At 38.8% G+C, this 20,189-nt stretch overlaps 1 protein-coding gene across 1 annotated transcript in view; it reads left to right on the plus strand.

Moving 5' to 3' along the window:
* Window positions 1–2,250: 2,250 nt before the first annotated feature.
* XKR4 (XK related 4) overlaps window positions 2,251–20,189 on the plus strand; it is a 70,073-nt gene continuing 52,134 nt past the window's right edge. Inside the window, exon 1 of the mRNA XM_015821795.1 lies at window positions 2,251–3,122. Coding sequence (XP_015677281.1) covers window positions 2,251–3,122 — 872 coding nt within the window. The remainder of the gene's footprint in view (window positions 3,123–20,189) is intronic.

Genomic DNA, 20,189 nt, shown 5'->3' on the forward strand with positions numbered 1-20,189 from the left:
GTTACAGAATTTCCAACGAGGGTATTGAAATGGATCCAGCTTAGGTGAAAGCTATAATCCAGTGATGGCGAACCTTTTAGAGCCCTAGTGCCCAAACTGCAACCCAAAACCCACTTATTTATTGCCGGGTGCCAGGTGTGCGTGGCCCACTGGGTGGGCGTTGCTGTGGTGGTCATGGCAGACTGGGTGGGTGTGGCCAAGGTGGGCGTGGTCACCTCGATGTTGCTCGTGGGGGCCAGGCAGGGTTGGGGGAGATCCAGGGGGTCTCTGGCAGGTGGGGTGGTGGGCAGGAGGCTCGTCCAGCGGGGTGAGGTGAGGCAGGGCAGAGGTGCCATTGTTGCAGGGCAAGGTGAGGCAGGGGCCAGGACAGCTGCTGCCTGACACCATCGGCCTCCGCACACAGAGGCCAGCAAGCGCATGGGGGCCGACAGTGTCCGTCAGCAGCCACAGCCTGCCGGCCCCTCAACCGGCACACTCTGGGGCTCCGCAGCCCGCCACCAGCAGCTCAGAGAAGTGCCCACAGAGAGGGCTCTGAGTGCCACCTCTGGCACGCGTGCCATAGGTTTGCCACCACTGCTATAATCGAATGGCAGCCCCCAAAGACTCGCAAACAGCTCCAGAGCTTTCTGGGTTTTGCCAACTTTTATCGACACTTCATCCCCCTCTTTTGCCGAGACTGCCCTACCCCTTACAGAACTACTCAAAACAGGCAAAGGAGGAGGGAAGCCACGACCGGGCCAACCACTGGCATGGACAATGGGCTGTCAAACAGCTTGGTCCCCACCAATGCAGAGAAGATGCAGAGCATAAAAAGGCTTCTCAGTCACGGCCTCTCTTCCCCCTGCCTCGTGGCACCTAAAACTGAATACAGGAGTGTCTCTACGAAGTGTCGTGTCAGCCACCCCGCGTGAAATGCCTCTCTGTTCCCTCTCCCCCTTCCTTACACCACCTGCTGCTAACGACTCTCCTCCCGCCCCGCCTGACGTGACAAAGCAGGCCGTACTAATAAGGCAAACGTCTGCCCCCTCCGTCCCTCGCGCGGCAAAGGCAGGAAGCCAGCAGCGATTCCCGCTCCAGAGGCCTCGTTTATCCCTCTTCTCTGCACCTGTTCTCTGGAATCACCACCCTTTGCGCCCCTTGGTGCCCGCTGGGGAGCGCCAACTTCCAGAGAGCCCTGCGTTGTCAGCTCACCTCAGGAGCTGCCCAGCCTTGTCTGAGCTTTCACACCCACCCCCCTGAGCTCTCAGTGGGGCCTCAGTGCACGCCCCCTGATCAGCCCCGCTCCTCGGTGGTCCATTTCAGAGTGGAAGAGCGCAGAGAAAAGGGGAGCGGCAGCGGGAAGGCTACGAAACGCGCTGCTCCAGACAGGAGTGGAAGTGCCTGTGCCTTCTGGCGTGAAGGTGCCCGTAGGTACCTTTGGCCTCCTTCGCTTACAGATCCCTGCTCATCCTCCTCGTCTTTTTTCTTTCCAGCCAGTCTCTCAATCAGTCCTTCTTGGAAGATCTGTTGAAAAACCCAGCCATTTCCTGACCGCGAGTGGATCCTTTTCTCTACCCGCGAGTGAGCAAAATCAGGGACTTTCTCCCATCCTTCCAAGGCAGACCTTGCTCCCTCCCTCCCGTCCGCCGCCCCCCCCCCACACCACCTCTCCGCAATCTAATAACCGAACAGCGGTTCCTCTGTGCCCCCTCAGATCCCCTCTCCCTACTGCTTGTGTGATTTCACCGTACCCGCCTCCGAAGCACCGTCGCTTCTCGATTTCTCCCTTTCTCTTCTACACACACACACACACACACACCCACCCCTTTCTGGGCGCCACGGCTATTCCGTGTGTATGTGTGTGCGCGCGCGTGTCTGTATGTATGGGAGAGAGGGATGAGGTCATCCTCTTTCCTGGCGTCAGTCAGCTGGGTGGCGGCGGCAGCAGCAGCAGCAGCAGCAGAGGCGAAGCGGAGGGGCGGGCCAGGCGGAGAAAAAGATGTGCCGGTGTGAGGACTGCTCCGCAAGGCGCTTCTGTCCGGGGCTGGGTGGGTGAGCGAGCGGGGCTCCCTGCAGGCAGGCGGCGCTCCAGCAGCGCCTGCAGGACCCAGCGGCCCAGCCCCAGCGGCTCTTTGGGAAACCTAACGGGGAGAGCGAATTGTCCGCGGACGGAGGGGAGGGAGGGAGGGGGCGGGCTAAAGGGTGTTCCCGGACTGGGTCCTTTCGCTGCCGCCGCCGCCGCCGCCGCCGCCGCTGCTTTCCATCCGCATCATGGCCGCGAAGTCGGACGGGGGGCGGCTGAAGATGAAGAAGGGCAGCGAGGTGGCATTCACGCCACTGCAGAATTCGGAGCATTCCGGTTCGGTGCAGGCGCTGGCCTCGGGCTTTTCCTCCGGCGCGGAGGGCCCCGTCAGCGCCGAGGATGACGAGTCACCTGGCGGCGGCGGCTGCTGCAACTCCGGCGGCGGCGGGAGTCGAAGGGACGGCGGCGGAGACGGCGGGTGCCGCTGCTGCTGCTGTAGCGGCGGAGGCAGGGCGGCCGGTGGCTCGCGGGGCTCGGGCGGAGGTTCGTCGTCGCTGTGCTTGCGGCTAGGCAGGGAGCAGCGGCGCTATTCGCTATGGGACGGACTCTGGATTCTGGCCGCCGTGGCCGTGTACTTTGCGGATGTGGGCACGGACCTCTGGCTGGCGGTCGACTACTACCTCCGAGGCCAGCGCTGGTGGTTTGGGCTGACACTTTTCTTCGTGCTGCTCGGTTCCCTTTCGGTCCAGGTCTTCAGCTTCCGCTGGTTTGTCCACGACTTCAGCTCCGAGGACAGCCCCTCGGTGGCTCCTGCCTCCTCCTCCTCTGCCGGACACGGCGAAAGCAAACTGCTGGTGAGCAGCGGGTCGGCCGCGGGGGATATGGATGCCGGGGCCCGGCCGGCCACACCACAAAGGCAAGCGTCCAATGCCAGCAAGGGCAACGCAACTAATAGCAGCAACAGCAGCAGCACCAATGCGACCAGCACGACCAGTGGGGGAGGTGGAGGTGTTGGCTGCAGCGGCATCCGAACCCCCAAGACCAGATCTGCCTCCTGCGCCTTCTGCATCTGGCTGATGCAGTCTCTTATCCACATCCTGCAGCTTGGGCAAATTTGGAGGTAAGACACAAGTGCCTCAAACTCTCTTGGAAGCTAGGCTTCCAAGAATAAACACGAGTGGGCATTTGGGGCTTCTGATGGGTGGGAAGTATCCCAGGTGACTCAAAACTTGTTATCTTCTAGCCATGTACAGGATCAAGGCCTAAAATCAGGGCTTTTTTTTTGTCATAGAACACCCAGAACGGAGTTCCGGCACCTTTTTTGGATGGAACCTTGTAGGGTAGGCAAGGCGAGTTGTATGACGTGTGTGAGTTCCGGCACCTTTTTTTTTTTTTTTTTTTACAAAAAAAGCACTGCCTAAAATAATTGATGACTTGAGAGACTGAAGTGTGGCGAGGGGACATTTGGCACAGCAAATCTAACCTTACCCTTACAAGCTCATGCAATAGTGCATAAGTTGTAACTGTGTGTGTCAGCCTGTAATTTTTAACTGAAGTGTTTGAATAAACTGACCTGCCAAGGTAGCTATTCCTTGTGAATGGTTGTATGTGCAATCAGATAGATTGCACTATCAATGGAACCACTTACAGCTGACACACACAATGGAGAATTGTACTGTGTGCAATGCATCCCTCCTTGCCTTCTAAGATTGGTTGGTTTCAGTCTTACCTTAGCTTAAGGAAGCATAGATGTCACTCCATTCTTAAGAGAAAATGAAAACTTGGTGCTTGTTTTAGGAAGAACGCATAGAAAAGTCCAATATCTTTACTAGATACCAGCCCATAGTGAAGTGTTTCTCTGAAGCAGAGTTTTAAGATACAGTTGTTATTTCTGAACGTTTATGCATGGTTAAAAGTAACATTGGAAATGGTTAAAGAAACAGATTAAAGGCAGATGACTTTGAATTCTTGCTTTCTGTAAAAATACTTTCTGTATGCAAAATACTTAGAATAACGAAGAACTAAAATTTGAAGCATTATAAAGTCTCCAAAACCTGAGTTAATATTGCATCTTAAAATCCCTGCACGTGGATGGATTATTAGTTATTTTTATTATTTATACAGAAACAGTAGTAGGTGTGAGTGTGGGCGTGTTTAGAGCATTATGACCTAAGGCAAATCTCAAAGTATATTTTGTATTCAGCAATTTTATATGCCTCATGTTAATGTAATTCACATAGCACATTCTATAAATATTATTTTTATGCTTATTTGATAAGATTAGGAAACACATTTCTAAACAATTGTTAATGATGTTTAACAACTTAATTCCTGTACATTTTAATAAGGAATAGAAGAGGATTGTTGCATCTAATATATTGATAATTTGATTTTATACTATTTATAAGCCATGATGAAGAACTACCTTAAAGATAACAAAATATTGCTTTCATGTTATTGATATAGTAACCAAATATATATTTTAATTAAACTTTCATTCTGGTGTATTTAAAATAATATTTCTGAATGACCATAATAGCTAAAATGTATTATTATATGCTGAATATAATTCAAAATATTCTTATTCTAAAAATATGCCTACCTTTATTTGTTCTATTCCAACCTATCTTAATAAAATATATTTTTATTAAGTTGGTCACACCCTTGTATTCACTTACACAAGGAAACATGACCATTATCCAGGCTGTTGTTATGTCCTGACCTTGGGTTGGGATGGGAACTAGGGAGTCATATAAGGTTTGAATGCATTAAACAGGTCAATGATATACCAAGTACGATTGTTAAGTGTATGTTATAATATAAAACCGGGGCTTCCAGACAAAATTGTGTGAAAAAGGAAGCCCTGAAACTAAGATACAATATCTATGCTATATAAAAAATGAGCAGACAGCATTATTGGTTATGTATTAAGGTAAGAAATACATTGTCCAGGTAAATTTTTGAGGCCTGCCAGCACTATTTACTTTTATTATAAGTATGGGTTTCATTATTTCTTAGTCTTCAACCAGAAATATTAACAGGCACTCAATGAATATTTAATGTGAGAAAAATGAGAAGAATTTTGTATGTACAGGAATTCTGTTGATTGCATTTTTAAAAGCCTTTCCCGCCCACACAGATGGTTATAAATGATTGTGTTGATAAAAACAGCAAGATTCATAACTGTTGTGTGATGAAACAAAATTGTGATGTGTGAATAAGTTTCAAAAAGCATATATTCATTGTTATACTCAAATATTTTTATTAAGCCAATTTATACTGGGGAAAATGATGGACAATCAGTTATATGGACAATTTAATCTGTTGCTGAGATTTCTTTTGCAAATATAATTTCAGTAAAATTCAACTTAAAAAAGATTTACTTCCTAATAAGTTCGCAGTGTTATACGATATAATTTATTATTGCATTACAAATGTTTAATTCTTGATGGTGACATCTATCTATCTATCTATCTATCTATCTATCTATCTATCTATCTATCTATCTATCTATCTATCTATCTATCTATCTATCTATCTACCTACCTACCTACCTACCTACCTACCTACCTCTATCCTCTAGCATCTTTCTTTCTATCTGTCACTAAAATGGAATTGGGATTGGGTTAGGTGCTCTTTAAGAGCTCTTTAAGATAAATTTTCCACAAGGCTTATATATATATATATTCTGTTATGATTGGTAAGTCGTCAAGGGAAAGCAGGAAACACCTTACACAGGAAAATCACCAAAAGAATAACTGCTTCGGTTGTCCATTGCAATAATCTAGTCATCACTACAAAAGCCACCTTGCAATTCCTGCAACTGAGAACACAGGGTAAAAAGAATGGAAGGGGAAATAAGGCTACGTCACATACTTCTTCTTGCCTCTTTTCTTCCATTGAAAATTACATTTTGGGAGAACTTTAGAAACTTCCCACATACAATATGTAATTAGTTTCTAATTTTGATATTTGTTAAATCATTTGATTATTCTTTCTTGAATCAGCTACAGTCACTTTTTCCTTAATAAAAATACTATTGCTGAAAACATTTAAATACATTGCTATGTTTGATTGCACAACCAGACAGAAGTTTAGACTGGATTTAACATTTTTATCCACCTTTGCAGTTCATACCAGGGATAAGCAGATATTATTTGATGGTGTTAAAGGTATCATTGCAAGATGTAAGCTGTTCAAGCCCCTTTTACAATTGATTGGAAATTGATTTTTCCAATATGACAAAATTGATTTTGCCATAATTGGACACTAATTATGGTGTCCAGGTGGTGCTCCAGATATTTTGGGACTGCACCCAAGGCACCTTTTACAATTGGTACTACCTTTGATTTCTTCATCCATAGACATTCTACTTCTATTTACAGGTTTATTGTTAATGAATAATACCTGTAAATAATGATAATCATTTATTGTCATTATTATTTCAATTAAAGCATGCTAATTATACATTAATGGATTAATGTTACTGTAATGCTTGAAATATACAGTATACACACACATATATTACATGATTTATTATTATTATTCACAATTACATTTATAAACTTCTGATGTGGGAAGAAAAGTATATTTAAAAAGACCAGCTGTCTTACGGCATGAATTATAATTAGAAAAAAAAATTGCTTCAGCCCGAGATGATAATAATAATAATAATAATAATAATAATAATAATAATAATAATAATAATAATAATAATAAAAAAAAAAAGTTGGAAGGGACCTTGGAGGTCATCGAGTCCAACCCCCTGCTCAGGCAGTTGAAAGATCTTGTATTGTGGAGCAGTACTTTCTAACATCATTCTAGTTTCTGTGTATGTGTTTTAGAAAGAATATAAGGATGAACATTTTTGCCATATATAATATGGCTTGGTCAATATATACGCATATGGAGATTGTGAGTATAACTGATACTAGAATAACAAGAGTTAATAACTTCTGGAGGCAAGTTGTTCCATTAATTAGTTGTTCTGCCAGGAAATTTCTCCTTAGTTCTATGTTGGTTCTTTCCTTGATTAGTTTTCATCCATTGCTTCTTGACCTACCTTCAGGTGCTTTGGAGAGTAGGTTGACCCCTCTTCTCAGCCCATTAGGTATTGGAACACTGCTATCATGTCACCCCTAGCCCCTCTTTTCATTAAACTAGATATACCCAATTCCTGCAACTGTTCTTCATATGTTTTAGCCTTCAGTTCCCTAATCATCTTTGTTGCTCTTCTCTACACTTTCTAGAATCTCAACATCTTTTTTATATTGTGGCAATCAAAACTGGATGCTTATTAAAGTCACTTGGAATTTGATTATCTATTTCCCATTCTCCAATATGTATTCTTAAAATGATTCCATGCAAAATTAAAATAATAACAAAATAAAATTATTTTCAAGATAATTAAACAATTCAGTACAATTTTGAATAAAACAATATTATAAAATATAGCAAAATTAAAATAAACCCATTAAATGCCTGAGAATCTTCATTTAAAAATGGGTTTCATCTCTTATTAAAAATAGAATAAAACATCTAGCTAATCATGTCTGAGAAATTCTAAAGGAAGGCTTAACTTTAGAAGTTCTATCTTAGTTTATCACTCATTCCTAACGATAGTGGGATCCAAACAACTTCCTCTGAATCAGACCTCTGGATATTTCTGAAGTACTAGAATGTCTAGTACTAACTACTAAACTCCTAATATCATTTGGGTTTAGAAGTCAGTCATTAATTTCAAATTTTGTAACACTTTTTATATTTTCAAATGGCATATTCATTCTGACTATGCATCCCAAAATCTTAATAAAATAATTGCTTCCTTTGGCATCTTTGCTAAAAAAAAAACTTTATATATTTGTAAATTAATTGGAAGCAGCATAATTTTTATAATAGGAATAATTTGTTATGGAAGTTCTCTAACTGCTACATTTTGCACCAACAGTAATTTCTAAATTAACCGTAAAGACAATTCCATGTATGTAACATAATATGGAGGGCAGCATGATACCTCAGTGGTTAAAGATGCTGACAGACCAGGTTTGAGACCTGAGACCTGTGTGACAGGATGAGCTCCTGTTATTTATCCCAGCTACTGCAAACCTAGCACTTTGAAAGCATGCAAATGCAAGTAGAAAAATAGATACCACTTTGGTGGGAAGGTAACAGCATTCTATGTGCCTCAGTGTATAGTCATGTTAGCCACATAACCATGGAGATGTCTTCAGCAACGCTGGCTCCCTTGGCTAAGAAATGGAAATGAGCACCAACCACTAGAGCAGTGGTTCTCAACCTGTGGGTCGGGACCCCATTTGGGGTCGATCGACCATTTCACGGGGGTCGCCAAGCAAGGCTGTCCGCCATTTTTTTTTGTCCGCCATTTTTTCCCCTTTTCCGGCGGGTGCCTTACCTCCCTTGGGCTGGGCCAGCTGGTGGTCGGCCTACTCCGTCTCTGCCACTTGCCAGCTACGCCTCGGCCGGCGCAGGGGGCGGAACCACGCATGCACTGCGCTCCCGGGCAGGGAAAGTCCTCAACTTACGACCGGTTGGGTAGTCCTCGACTTATGACCGGTTTAGTCCTCAACTTACGACCAGTTGGGGTCGCGGCATTAGAAAGGTTGAGAACCACTGCACTAGAGTCCGAAATGACTGGACAGGGGAAACCTTTACCTTTATCACAGTATGATGAGCTGAATATAGTTCAGTTACCGGAGCTGAGCTTTATCTATAGAGGAGCTTTCACAGCTGTTTCCACAATTCATTTCTTGTAATTCCTGTTTCTATATATATAGCTTCTTAGATTTGAATACCCTTCCTTCCTTCCTTCCTTCCTTCCTTCCTTCCTTCCTTCCTTCCTTCCTTCCTTCCTTCCTTCCTTCTTTCCTTCCTTCCTTCCTCTCTGTTAAGTTGAATAATGTACAGAACATTCTTTAGTAGAAGGCAACTCAGAGAAAGTCTCCTAGTGAGTTTGTTAGTAGTTCTGTGCTGGTCACAGCAGAAAAGTAGTTTGCCATTGTCTTATTCCAATATGTTTTTTTACTTTCAACTTTTTGATCTAGACTACACTGTTGTATGTTTTGGTGGTTCTTCCTATGAGAACTATCTAAATGTTAACCTGCTTATCATTTTCAGATAATTCAAGGTCTGTTGGTGTTGCTATTTAGCTGGGAAATAAATAATTAGCAAACATTCATTTCTTCCCACGCTTTAATTTGGCTTTAAGAAAGCAAACTCTTTTATGAGAAAAAGAAAAAACATTCTTGTTTGGTTAATTTCAAGTTTGATTCTAATCTAGTAGGATTACATTGTAGGTTGGATGATATTCCTGATGCCTAGATTTGGAAGGTTAAAAGCAGAGAGCCTGAATTCAGTTGGTCCTTTACAAAATGCACAGGCATCAACCACTCCTCTGCCCAGAAATAAATTATCCTTAGCTTATTATGACAAATGGGTGGGAAGACTGGGCATAAGATTAAAGAGAGGGAGTCTGCCAGTTTTACATATGCTTTTCTAATATCTGTAATAAAACAATCCTACTGATGGAAGCATGTAAGCTTCTACCTGTAATTTGTGAGCATTCTAGTTCCAGTATTAGTCTACGTTGAGACAGACAACTGGCCTGACTGAACCCCTTTCCACTTACCATCTAAGTTTCTCTGAGCTATGATTTGTCTCCTCCTGGCTATTTCTGCTGGTGCGTCAAAAAAATTTCTTTCCTTCCTTCCTTCCTTCCTTCCTTCCTTCCTTCCTTCCTTCCTTCCTTCCTTCCTTCCTTCCTTCCTTCCTTCCTGATGGCATTTTTATCTTTTTCTCCTTTTCAATTTCATGTTCCTCTTCCTTTCCACCCCTCTCTCCATCCTGATTTCCTCTTTCCATTCTCTCAAAACATGAATTGCAATTACTGTAGCTTCCCGGGTGCAAGGATGTCTAAGAATTGCTTAGTAGCTTAAATATCGCCATATCAGCATTTCTGATAACAAAGAAGGAAGGGGGGAATTCAGAAAGTTTCCCTTTCTGCAGGGAAGAGCTTTATGTAATATTATTACTCTTTATCTCTCTTGATAAATGATCAAATGATGCATGCTGTCCAACCATTTATCCCACCTCTGTTTTACAATAATTCTTTGTAAGATCACATTTGCTGTGCATTACTGAACAAAGTATCATTCAGACTGATGATATTCTAACTTCCTGGTGAAAATAGTTTCTGATCACTGAAACAGTACCTTAGCTGACTGACACAGACAATATATATTGGGAGAAGACCAAAATGAAAAAGCAAAGATAGTGACTGCAATTCAACCAACAAATATAATTTCTTCAGTGCTGATTCATGGCATCCTTTGTCATCATCCAACCATTACTATGTCAATATATCAGCAATGAAGATAAACTTTATATCACCACCAGGATGATTGGATGATACCATACAATGCTATAAATTACTAGTGAGAAATACCCAAAGGGTTCATTATGTAGTATAATTTTGGCAAGTTTGGCAAGCAGCAAATAATATTTTTAAGTCACTTCAGAGGCCTGTGAAAAAAATAACTAGAAGTTTCAATTTATATCAACACACAATGATTATTTACTTTTAAAATATTAATGTGCATGATTTCATGCAGCATAACAGCAACTGCAGCATAAATCTACAATGCTTTAAGCCAGGGCTTTTCAACCTTTTCACCCATTGTACCACTTTTAGGATATGGCAATATCCGAGTACCACCAGTCGCCTAGCAAGGTGTCAAAAACTTGATGACCCAAAAAAAAAAAAAGGAAAAAAGTGATAAAGTAAAGGTAGTCCTTGACTTACAACAGTTTGCTTAGTGACTGTTCGAAGTTACAATAGCCCTGAAAAAAGTGCCCCCCCCAAGGCACAGCCGAGCAAGACACCTGCCTGCGGCGCTCTTCTTCCTGTTTTCATTGTTGTGAGTCATTTCTGTTGAGGATTGGCAGAGGGGGTGAGGTGGGGGGTGTTTGGTTTTTATTCCCCCTATCTGCTGGGTGGTTGCAGCAGGTTTTGGTCACTTCACATGACCCTGGGAACTGTGACCGTCATAAATATGAATCAGTTGCCAAGCATCTGAATGTAAATCATAAGACCCTGGAGATGCTGCAACATTCCAGTTGATTGGCGCTTCTTCTGGGCTCAGCAGAAGTGCCAGGATCAGCGCCGAGCTCCAACTGGAGCCTGGCGCTGATCCTGGCGCTTCCACTGAGCCCTGACAGCCCTGCAGCTTCAGCCATCTCTCGCTCAGGCTTGTGCAGTGCTGCCACTGGTTCAGCTCATTCCTCTCCCCCGCTACTACTTTTCTAGGATGGTCGTGTACCACCTGCCAGGTGCCAATGTACCACAGGTGGTACCCGTACCACTGGTTGAAAAGCCCTGCTTTAAGCTGCCCAAATTAAATCACAGGAATTTTATGAAATCTTCTATTCCTCCCACAGTATGACACTTTGTTTTAGTAAGTGCTTTAACTTCATATATTAAATACAGTGAACATTGTGGGTTATTTTGTTATGTACCTACTGAGTAGCAATTGTGTTTTGCACAAATATTATCATTAAGGTGCCTACACAAACTTTAATATAGATTTTATTAATGGCTATATTATAGTATAAGTTATACTTCATGAGTTGGCTAGTTTACCACACTGCAGGATATACCCTGGATAATATTAATCACTGGACAATTATTGATTATTGAACTGCCTGACCAAAATATTTTTTTAAATGCAGGATAATAATAACACATTTTAACAAAGCAATTTAATTGTAGAGAAAACACCAACCAATCTCTTTGCCTCAGAACAACACTAATTTTTGAAGCATGAATATTTCAATATACATCTAAACACTGGTCTTTCTAGGTGCTGATTTGAGGAGTTGGTTCTTTGGATGATGACAAAAGAAGTGTCTACCTTTCTGTTCCTCTTACTAAATCTGTTGTTCTATATTAAACTTTGGTCTAATGCATTTGGCTGAAAGAGGAAAATAACACTTTAAAATCCATCTGTGTAGCACAGATGTTTGCAGAGAGATTGGCAACACAGCACCTCCTGCAGGCTGTTATTTTGAAAGTGGAGCTCTGCTGAGGGAAAATGAACTAAAATGAAAGTTGATTATTTAGTAAACCTGTCCTACTTCACTTGAGCCAAGTTTTATTTTCAGAATAGCAGTTTGTAGCAAGCCAACTGATTTCGGGAAGTGCAGCTGGGACTACCTTATCCCTAAAACGATCCTAGTAGTATCAGTTTTTTTGAGGAAGAAGAGATTAGGAAACAAAAGCAGCAGGGATTTGGGGAATCATATTTATTGTTGTAGTGTATAAAACAGAATCTTGAAATTCTGTCAGTTTCTCTCTGCTACAGGCCCAAGTAACAACCTGCCTCCAGAAGTGGTGAATGCGCCAACACTGGAAGTTTTTAAGAAGAAACTGGACAGCTATTTGTCCGAAATGGTATAGGGTTTCCTGCCTGAGCAGGGGGTTGGACTAGATGACCTCCAAGGTCCCTTCCAACTTTATCATCATCATCATCATCATCATCATCATCATCATCATCATCATCATCATCATCATCATTATTAACTTCCACCATGACTCTTAATGGTTCATTCATCTCATCTATTTCCCATTCCAAGGCCACATTTTTGTATTCTGTCAGTAGTCACAACATTATTACACACCCATATTTCCATCATTTGTTTTAGGGAAAAAGATCAGCCCCATTTGCTGACTAATTCAGTTGCGTCTATAAATGCTCAAGGGCCCTTAGGTTATGGTAAATGTCTGAATTTATCTCAGAAAGTACATGTGTACAAATAATACATTGCCTGACTAAGAAACATATAGCCTTTCCTGTATACTCAGGTTGTTAGAAAACCAATTTGGCCTAATGGTTAAGGCACAAGAGTGGAAATCAGGAAGCTGTGAGTTGTAGCCCCACCTTAGACATGAAATCCATCTTCAATGATTTCTCAGACCATAAATTCAGACTCAGGTGTTGAACCAGTTGGTCAATTCCTATCACAATCAATGGGGGAAAAAGAGGATTCCACACTTATGGGAAAATGCTAGAAAGAATATAGATGTATGTGTCTGTATGTTCAGTTTGATTCATCCTTTTTCTCTTGAGTGTTGCGATGTATTATACCGAAACACATGTATCATACACATGTTAATGGTGCTTATAATAAAAATTTTAATAATAAAAATTATAATTTTTAAAAAAGAAAAGATTAACACAACAAAGTTCAATGACATTCCTCAATTAATAAAAATGACTTCATATATATACCATGATATTGCCAAATTATATGAAATTGTATACTTGCATTATAAAATTATTAAGAATGTAATTCGTACTGTGTAAGATTTGAAGGTGTGTCAAGCACAGTTAGTGCTTTAGTACTAGTTTAGGAGGTTGACATTATATTTCAGATACTACCATTAGGAAAACTTTTATATAATGTACTTTCTTTTTCGCCACACAAGGTCTTCTTGCACCGATGTTCTTAACAAATATTTAGGTGGTGAAGTATAGTAACAGATTATTTCTTTACATTTCTCTCAGTGTTAAATTGGAGACCAGACTATGATCATGTGACTTTACCAAAAAATATTCTGTGGTAATCTAGGAATATTTTTATGTTGCCGTGGAATAATCAGAATTTAGGACAGATATGTTTTCTGCACAGTGTTCTTTTTTACATTAAGCAACATTTCCATCTCATAATGTATTAACCATAGGCTCAGTCAGCATTTGCTTTTGTATTTATCTTCTCAATTCTGTTTGTTGGGTAATGTGGCCATAAGAATACAGGTATAACTTGTAGCTTTTTATGGCAGGCCAACTGTGAACCTACTCTAATTCAGAAATACATACGTTCCTGATGTACCATACTTATCAGTAATATATTTGACACTGTCTATAATGAAATGTTACAGTTTATTACCTGGTACCAGAAAAACTTTTGTATTCAAAGAACAAGAATGAAAAAGGAGATATAAAGAAACTTCTATCTCTATAAATTTTATTGTCAGCCCATTGCTGTAGTCAGTATCATTCTGGATTATCTCCTAAAGTTTTAGCTGTAAGAGCTATGCAGTGCTTTAATTTTGATTTGGAAGAAAAGTTCTGGAACATGCAGGGATATGAATGCAACACTTTAACATTTGTCTATGATTTATTAAATGACCTACATCTGTTTTTAGGATTATTCAACTGCTAAAAGACTTCAAATTAAACCATATCCTTTAAATCAAATCTGAACACTTCACAGCCCTATTAGTCCAATTTTTTGCCATCTGAAAATTTGGTAAGCATTCTGTCCATCTTTTCTTCAAAGTCATTAATAAAAATGTTGAAAATTACATGATACAGCACTATATCTTGATACACTTCACTTGATTTCTCTCTCCAGCTGGTGAGGAATCACTGATAAAGATTATTTTAATATGATTTTCAAATCAGCTTTGTACCCACTGTGTTGTCATAGTTTATAACCCATATTTAACTAGATGGTAAGCAGAATGCTATGGAATATTTTCACAAATATTGCTGGAATTATTAATATTGAATTTTAATATATACTAAACCTATTCAAAGGTGTATTACTTCTTAGTTTTTTGGGTTTCCACGGGGTATTATGGTCAACATTCAAAAAACTACTCCTGAATTTGAGCAGTGAATCCCTGGCACTCCAAGCAGCTGCAAAAAAGGAGTTCAGAGGTTGAATATGGACCACTCAAAGCCCAATGTAACTTGATATAATTATTTCATCTTTAAAAGAACAATTGTGGCAGTTGTTAGAATAGATAATGTGACTTTAGTTTTGATGGTGGGGGGTTTTTCAGAACAAAATGCAAAACAAAAGAATTTATATCTGTCAGAGTTTTGTGCAGTTCCATCTTCATGGGAAATAAAATATTGTTATGTCACCAACACTCTCAGAATATATTAACCATAACATACAAATCAACATGCTTTGTTCTTCTAGTAAATTCTTTAAAAGACTCTTTTATCATAAGTAGGGAAGTTCCATGGAGTGTGAAAAAGCAACTTAACAGAATATATGTGAGCCAAGGAAGAAAAAAGAACACTGGTCACATCTAATGTGATAGCAGAAATCATTTACATAATTTTAATGCCACATAGTCAAATTTCAGACAAAATATTTTTGCAGTAGAAGACTCAGTAGTTTTTTTTTAAAAGATGTCTTAGGAAGTAATCCACAAAGCAATTCTTTGTATAAGATGCTCTAAATCTTCCATGAAAAGGATACCCATATTAATAGATCAGTGGAGCTTAGTGAATCAATAAATATTGATGCATATGAGTCTTTCCATAAGTAATTACCAGTTAAATATACCTACTGTATGAATGGTTAACTATCCCTTCGTCTTGAGCACCTGAAACTGAAGAATAAACAAAGCAGAAAAAGGTTATCAGCTAAAGAAAGAAACTAATTAATATGACTAGGGGGAAAGCAGACAATAAAATAACCTAATGTCTAAAATTCATAAACTTTTTTAGAATATCATTATAATATGACGGATTAGTATATAGATGCCATGTCTTTATATATTTATATAAATAGTAGCTCTACCATTCTTTGCCAATTTAGGGGATATGTTTTCTAAGTTCATTAAGTTACATATTTATTGACTGATTTTCATTTATTTATCCCATCTTTATTATTTTTATAAATAACTCAAGATGTCAAACACACTTAATATTCCTTTTTCTATTTTCTCCACAACAACAACCCTATGACATGGGTTGGACTGAAAGAGAGTGGCTGGCCCAAAATTACTCAACTGGCTTTCATGCCTAAGGTGGAATTAGCACTTACAGTCTCCTGGTTTCTAGCCTGTTGCCCTAACCACTAGACCAAACTGGCTCTAAGAAAACATTAGTTCTAAAAAAATCATATAATGCTAGAAATGTGAAGGTGAAATGGAAACCTTGCCTCATTTTTACTGTGTTTCAGCCACTCATTCAAAATTATTGGTCTTCTATTAGAAAAGCAATATATCAAATTAAATAACATTCATGTAAATTTAAAACCACTGATATTTGTTTAGACATATTAGAAGTAATCAGGTGGCACCTATGGATATCAGTGTGGCCATAGACACTTTTATCACTATCCAACAAGCCACGTGCTATTTTAATTTTTTTTCTCTTAATTGGAAAAACAAAACCCCATGTCATAGGGTTGCTGTTGTGGAGAAAATAGAAAAAGGAATATAAAGTGTGTTTGCCACCTTGACGTCCTGCAAAGTAAAGCTCCAGACTATAGCATACCTCTTTTTCTCAAATAGGCCAATTCTTAGAAAATAAAAATGGTACATTCTGCAAACCATTGATTAAAGTATGCTGACCTACTGGGGACACGGGGGGGGGGGAGAAAATGTAATGTATGATGATATATGGTATCTTCAGAGGCTAGACTAGAGCAAATAACAGGATGCATCTTTACTATTTTGTCATCTGTCAAGGCAGATGTCCACCATGGCAGTCATTAATGAGTGGTCTGATTACACCGTAGCATTGGCTTTCTTTCAAGCCTTGGTGCACCTGTTTTTTTCAATATCACCATAATAAATAATATAAATATGGTCATACCAATTCAATAAATAAATAAAAATATACAGGGTTCCAAGAAAAGTACTGATATTTTACAATTATTCTCTTTTCCTTTTTAATTATTGTGGGGTCATTTGGTATGAACACAATATATAAAACTGTTTGTATTATTGTATTGTATTATTTTTGCTATTCATCCATGTCTTCTTTCATAAGTTGAACAATTTTGCTATAGCCACTGATTTGATAGCTTACAGTCTTGTTCTCTTTACATACAGAATAACATATTTGCTATTGTTTCCATCTCTTTCAATTTTTGTTTTTAAGACATTTGTAACTAGTGTTTGTTCTTGGGCTATAAATAATGAGTCCTGTGTTTACTTTTATTTTATTACTATTGTTATTAGAGTTTTTGCATTCCTCTTGTTAATTAGTTTAACATAATAATATTACATTAAGGAGATAGTTTTGTACTCAGCACGTTAAGTTGGGGGGGGACCGTACTGTAAATAAAGCAATTAACAGAGATTTACCAGAGTGAAGCAAAATTCAGTAGAAGATAATTAATGGGGCTGATACAACTCAATAATAACTACTTAGAACTCCAAACAATAGTGTGTAAATGTGTATGTCAGTAGGACAGATTATAATTACTGTCAGCAACCATTTGCTCTGGGTTAATTAGAAACATGTGATAACTGATTATACTGATTATTAAATTAAGGGCTATACTATGATTTTTAAATATAACATGTCCTTTTCTTATCTGTTTAGTTCTACAGTGGATACTTTGAAAATAAATACAGAAACATCTACATACTATTAAAACTCTTCTATTTTTTTCTCTTCAGAATCCTGATAATTTAATTTGGACCTAAATGTAAACATGTCCCAGGAAAAGCTATTTCTTATCTATTTAGTGACCTGTTGGATCATGATTTCAGAGATGTTTCCTTACCAAATTCCTCAATGCATCCAATAATGGCAGAGGTTCAAATTCAGGGATATATTCAGAGATGCATCTGCCTTGAAAGTTAAACTATATACCAGTAAAAGAGTCAACCATCAGGAGGTGACCAAGTTGACCTCAGGAAATATTTATGGCATTTTGTATTATGTCATAAACTGCTTTAAGATAATATTTATATCACATTTTTAAATAAAATTTGCCAATTTTCAATTCCATAGGAGTTATGGGTCCCAGATTTTGGACACATTCTGTAAGTTAGCCCATTTGAGGTACCTTGGTTCAAAAACGTTTGCTCTATGGTGCACTGTTTCACCCAGTTAAAGTTTACAGGAATCAGAGTTTTAGTAGTATATAGATGTTTCTATGTTTATTTTGAAAGTATCCATTGTATAACTAAACATATAAGAAAAGGACATGTTACATTTAAAAATCATAGTCCTTAATTTAGTAATTGGTATAATCAATTATCACATCTTTCTAATTAACCCAGAGCAAATAGTTGTTGACAATAATTATAATCTGTCACTAGTCTGCATCTAGCCCAAATTCTTGACTTGTTGTCTCTGGACTAGATGCAGACTAGTGACTAAGAATTTATCTAAACCACGACATGAACTTCTTATTAGGTATGTATTTATGTCTATGTACCGGGCTAAATCTCCTTCATTCCATTTCCCACTTATTAGAGAAATCAAACAAATTTTCATATTTATTACCATACTGAACCCAACTGCAAAAGATGTTAATTTTTAAAAGTTACGTGTTGGTTGAAATGTCTTTCCTGTCCTTTTTTAAAATAACTTTTAAGAGCTTAGGATCCTTACAGTAGTATCAAGTTCTTTGAAAACAGAAGCTCTTTCTCTGGTGCTTCCAGAGAAAATCCTGCATCCAGAGTTGATACAGGAAACCTCAGAAATGTGGTACTCTTCGAAGAGCTCATACATTTTGTAACAATCTCCCAGGGACCAAAGAAAACCCTAACTCACCTCAAATATTTTATAACGTAGATATAACCGCAGTCCAATCCAATGCAGATATTTTCTTAGAAAAAAACAACTTAATTTCACTTGTTTAAAAAAAACAACAACTATTCCATGTCCATAAATCTACTATGAATCCAATGGCGAAGTACTAATTTTGCTTCCATCAAGATCTGTGATAAACATTTGTGGATCGCTATTTATGAGTGCATCTATGTTAATTTCCAGGTAATTATATTTAGGGACTGCATGTCCCCTCTAGTTAAACATTTGAACATTGATCAATACTGATAATTATTAGGAATTTATCAAGTTCCAGGTACAGGTAAAATTCTGTTCAAAAGGATTTGTATACAATATCATTCCAGTACATCACATGCACTTTTTAGAACAACTCATTATTTGACTCTGCAAGATAGCACACAGAATAATAGTATTTTGATCTTGTACTACATCGCTCTATTTCAAAGTTTCAGACTCCTGTTGTCTCATACGGTCATTTTGTGCAGAAAAATAAATCGTGTTCCTTTCAAAAATTACTTCCTTCTTTAATAATTTATAATTTATAGATTGTTTATGAAGAAACATAAGTAAAGTAGTAGTAATTTAATAGGTGAAACAACAGAAGTAAATATATGATTTACATATACTGACAGTATAAGGAGTATTTACCATATCCAATGTTTTATTTGTTGAGCAATTCATTGTTTATTCTGTATCTTTTCCTTTCTATGAAATAAATTATTACCTTGAGTGAATTTTCAGGATGTTGTACCCAATGTAAGCACACAATTCCTATTAAAATGCTTCAGGATTGCACTTCAGTTGTTTGGGATAGTTTAAATTAAAATGAATTAATTTCTATGATTTCATTTCAACGTCAGTTTATTTGTACCTCTTGAGGCAAAATTACTTTCAATTCTCAATTGATTTGTTAGTTACTACCTTTCCCTCTTTTATCATCCTTTCTTTTTTTGCTAGTGAGAGGATTAGGATATCAGTTCTGGATATCACATTCATTATCCGTAGAAGTAATTTGAATGCATATCACTGCAATGAGTCAAAGAAATATAGCAAAGTATATAGCAAGTTGTACTCCAAAACTGAGCAACTGGAACCTCTTTTGAATATTGAAATTTTACAGGTGCCTCAATAAACATATGATGTTTTCTTTTTGAAATAATAGCAGAACAAGAATCTTAGAGATGATTCAGTGGTAGCACAGAAAAGATGTCAGGTTTACTGGACAATACAATGGATAATACAATAATAATACAATATCTCAGGGGCTGCCACAAAGAAGAGGGAGTGAAGCTATTTTCCAAGGCGCCTGAAGGCAGCAATGGGTGGAAACTGATCAAGGAGAGAAGCAACTTAGAACTAAGGAGATACTTCCTGACAGTTAGAACAATTAACCAATGGAACAACCTGCTTCCAGAAATGGTGAATGCTCCAACACTGGAAGTTTTTAAGAAGAGACTGGACAGCCATTTGTCTGAAATGGTGTAGGGTTCCTGCCTGAGCAGGGGGTTGGACTCGATGACCTCCAAGGTCCCTTCCAACTTTATTATTATTATTATTATTATTATTATTATTATTATTATTATTATTATTATTATTATTATTATTATTATTATTAT

The sequence above is a fragment of the Protobothrops mucrosquamatus genome, unplaced genomic scaffold (genome assembly GCF_001527695.2).
Source record: "Protobothrops mucrosquamatus isolate PMUCROS unplaced genomic scaffold, P.Mucros_1.0 scaffold1401, whole genome shotgun sequence".
NCBI classification, from domain to species: Eukaryota; Metazoa; Chordata; class Lepidosauria; order Squamata; family Viperidae; genus Protobothrops; species Protobothrops mucrosquamatus.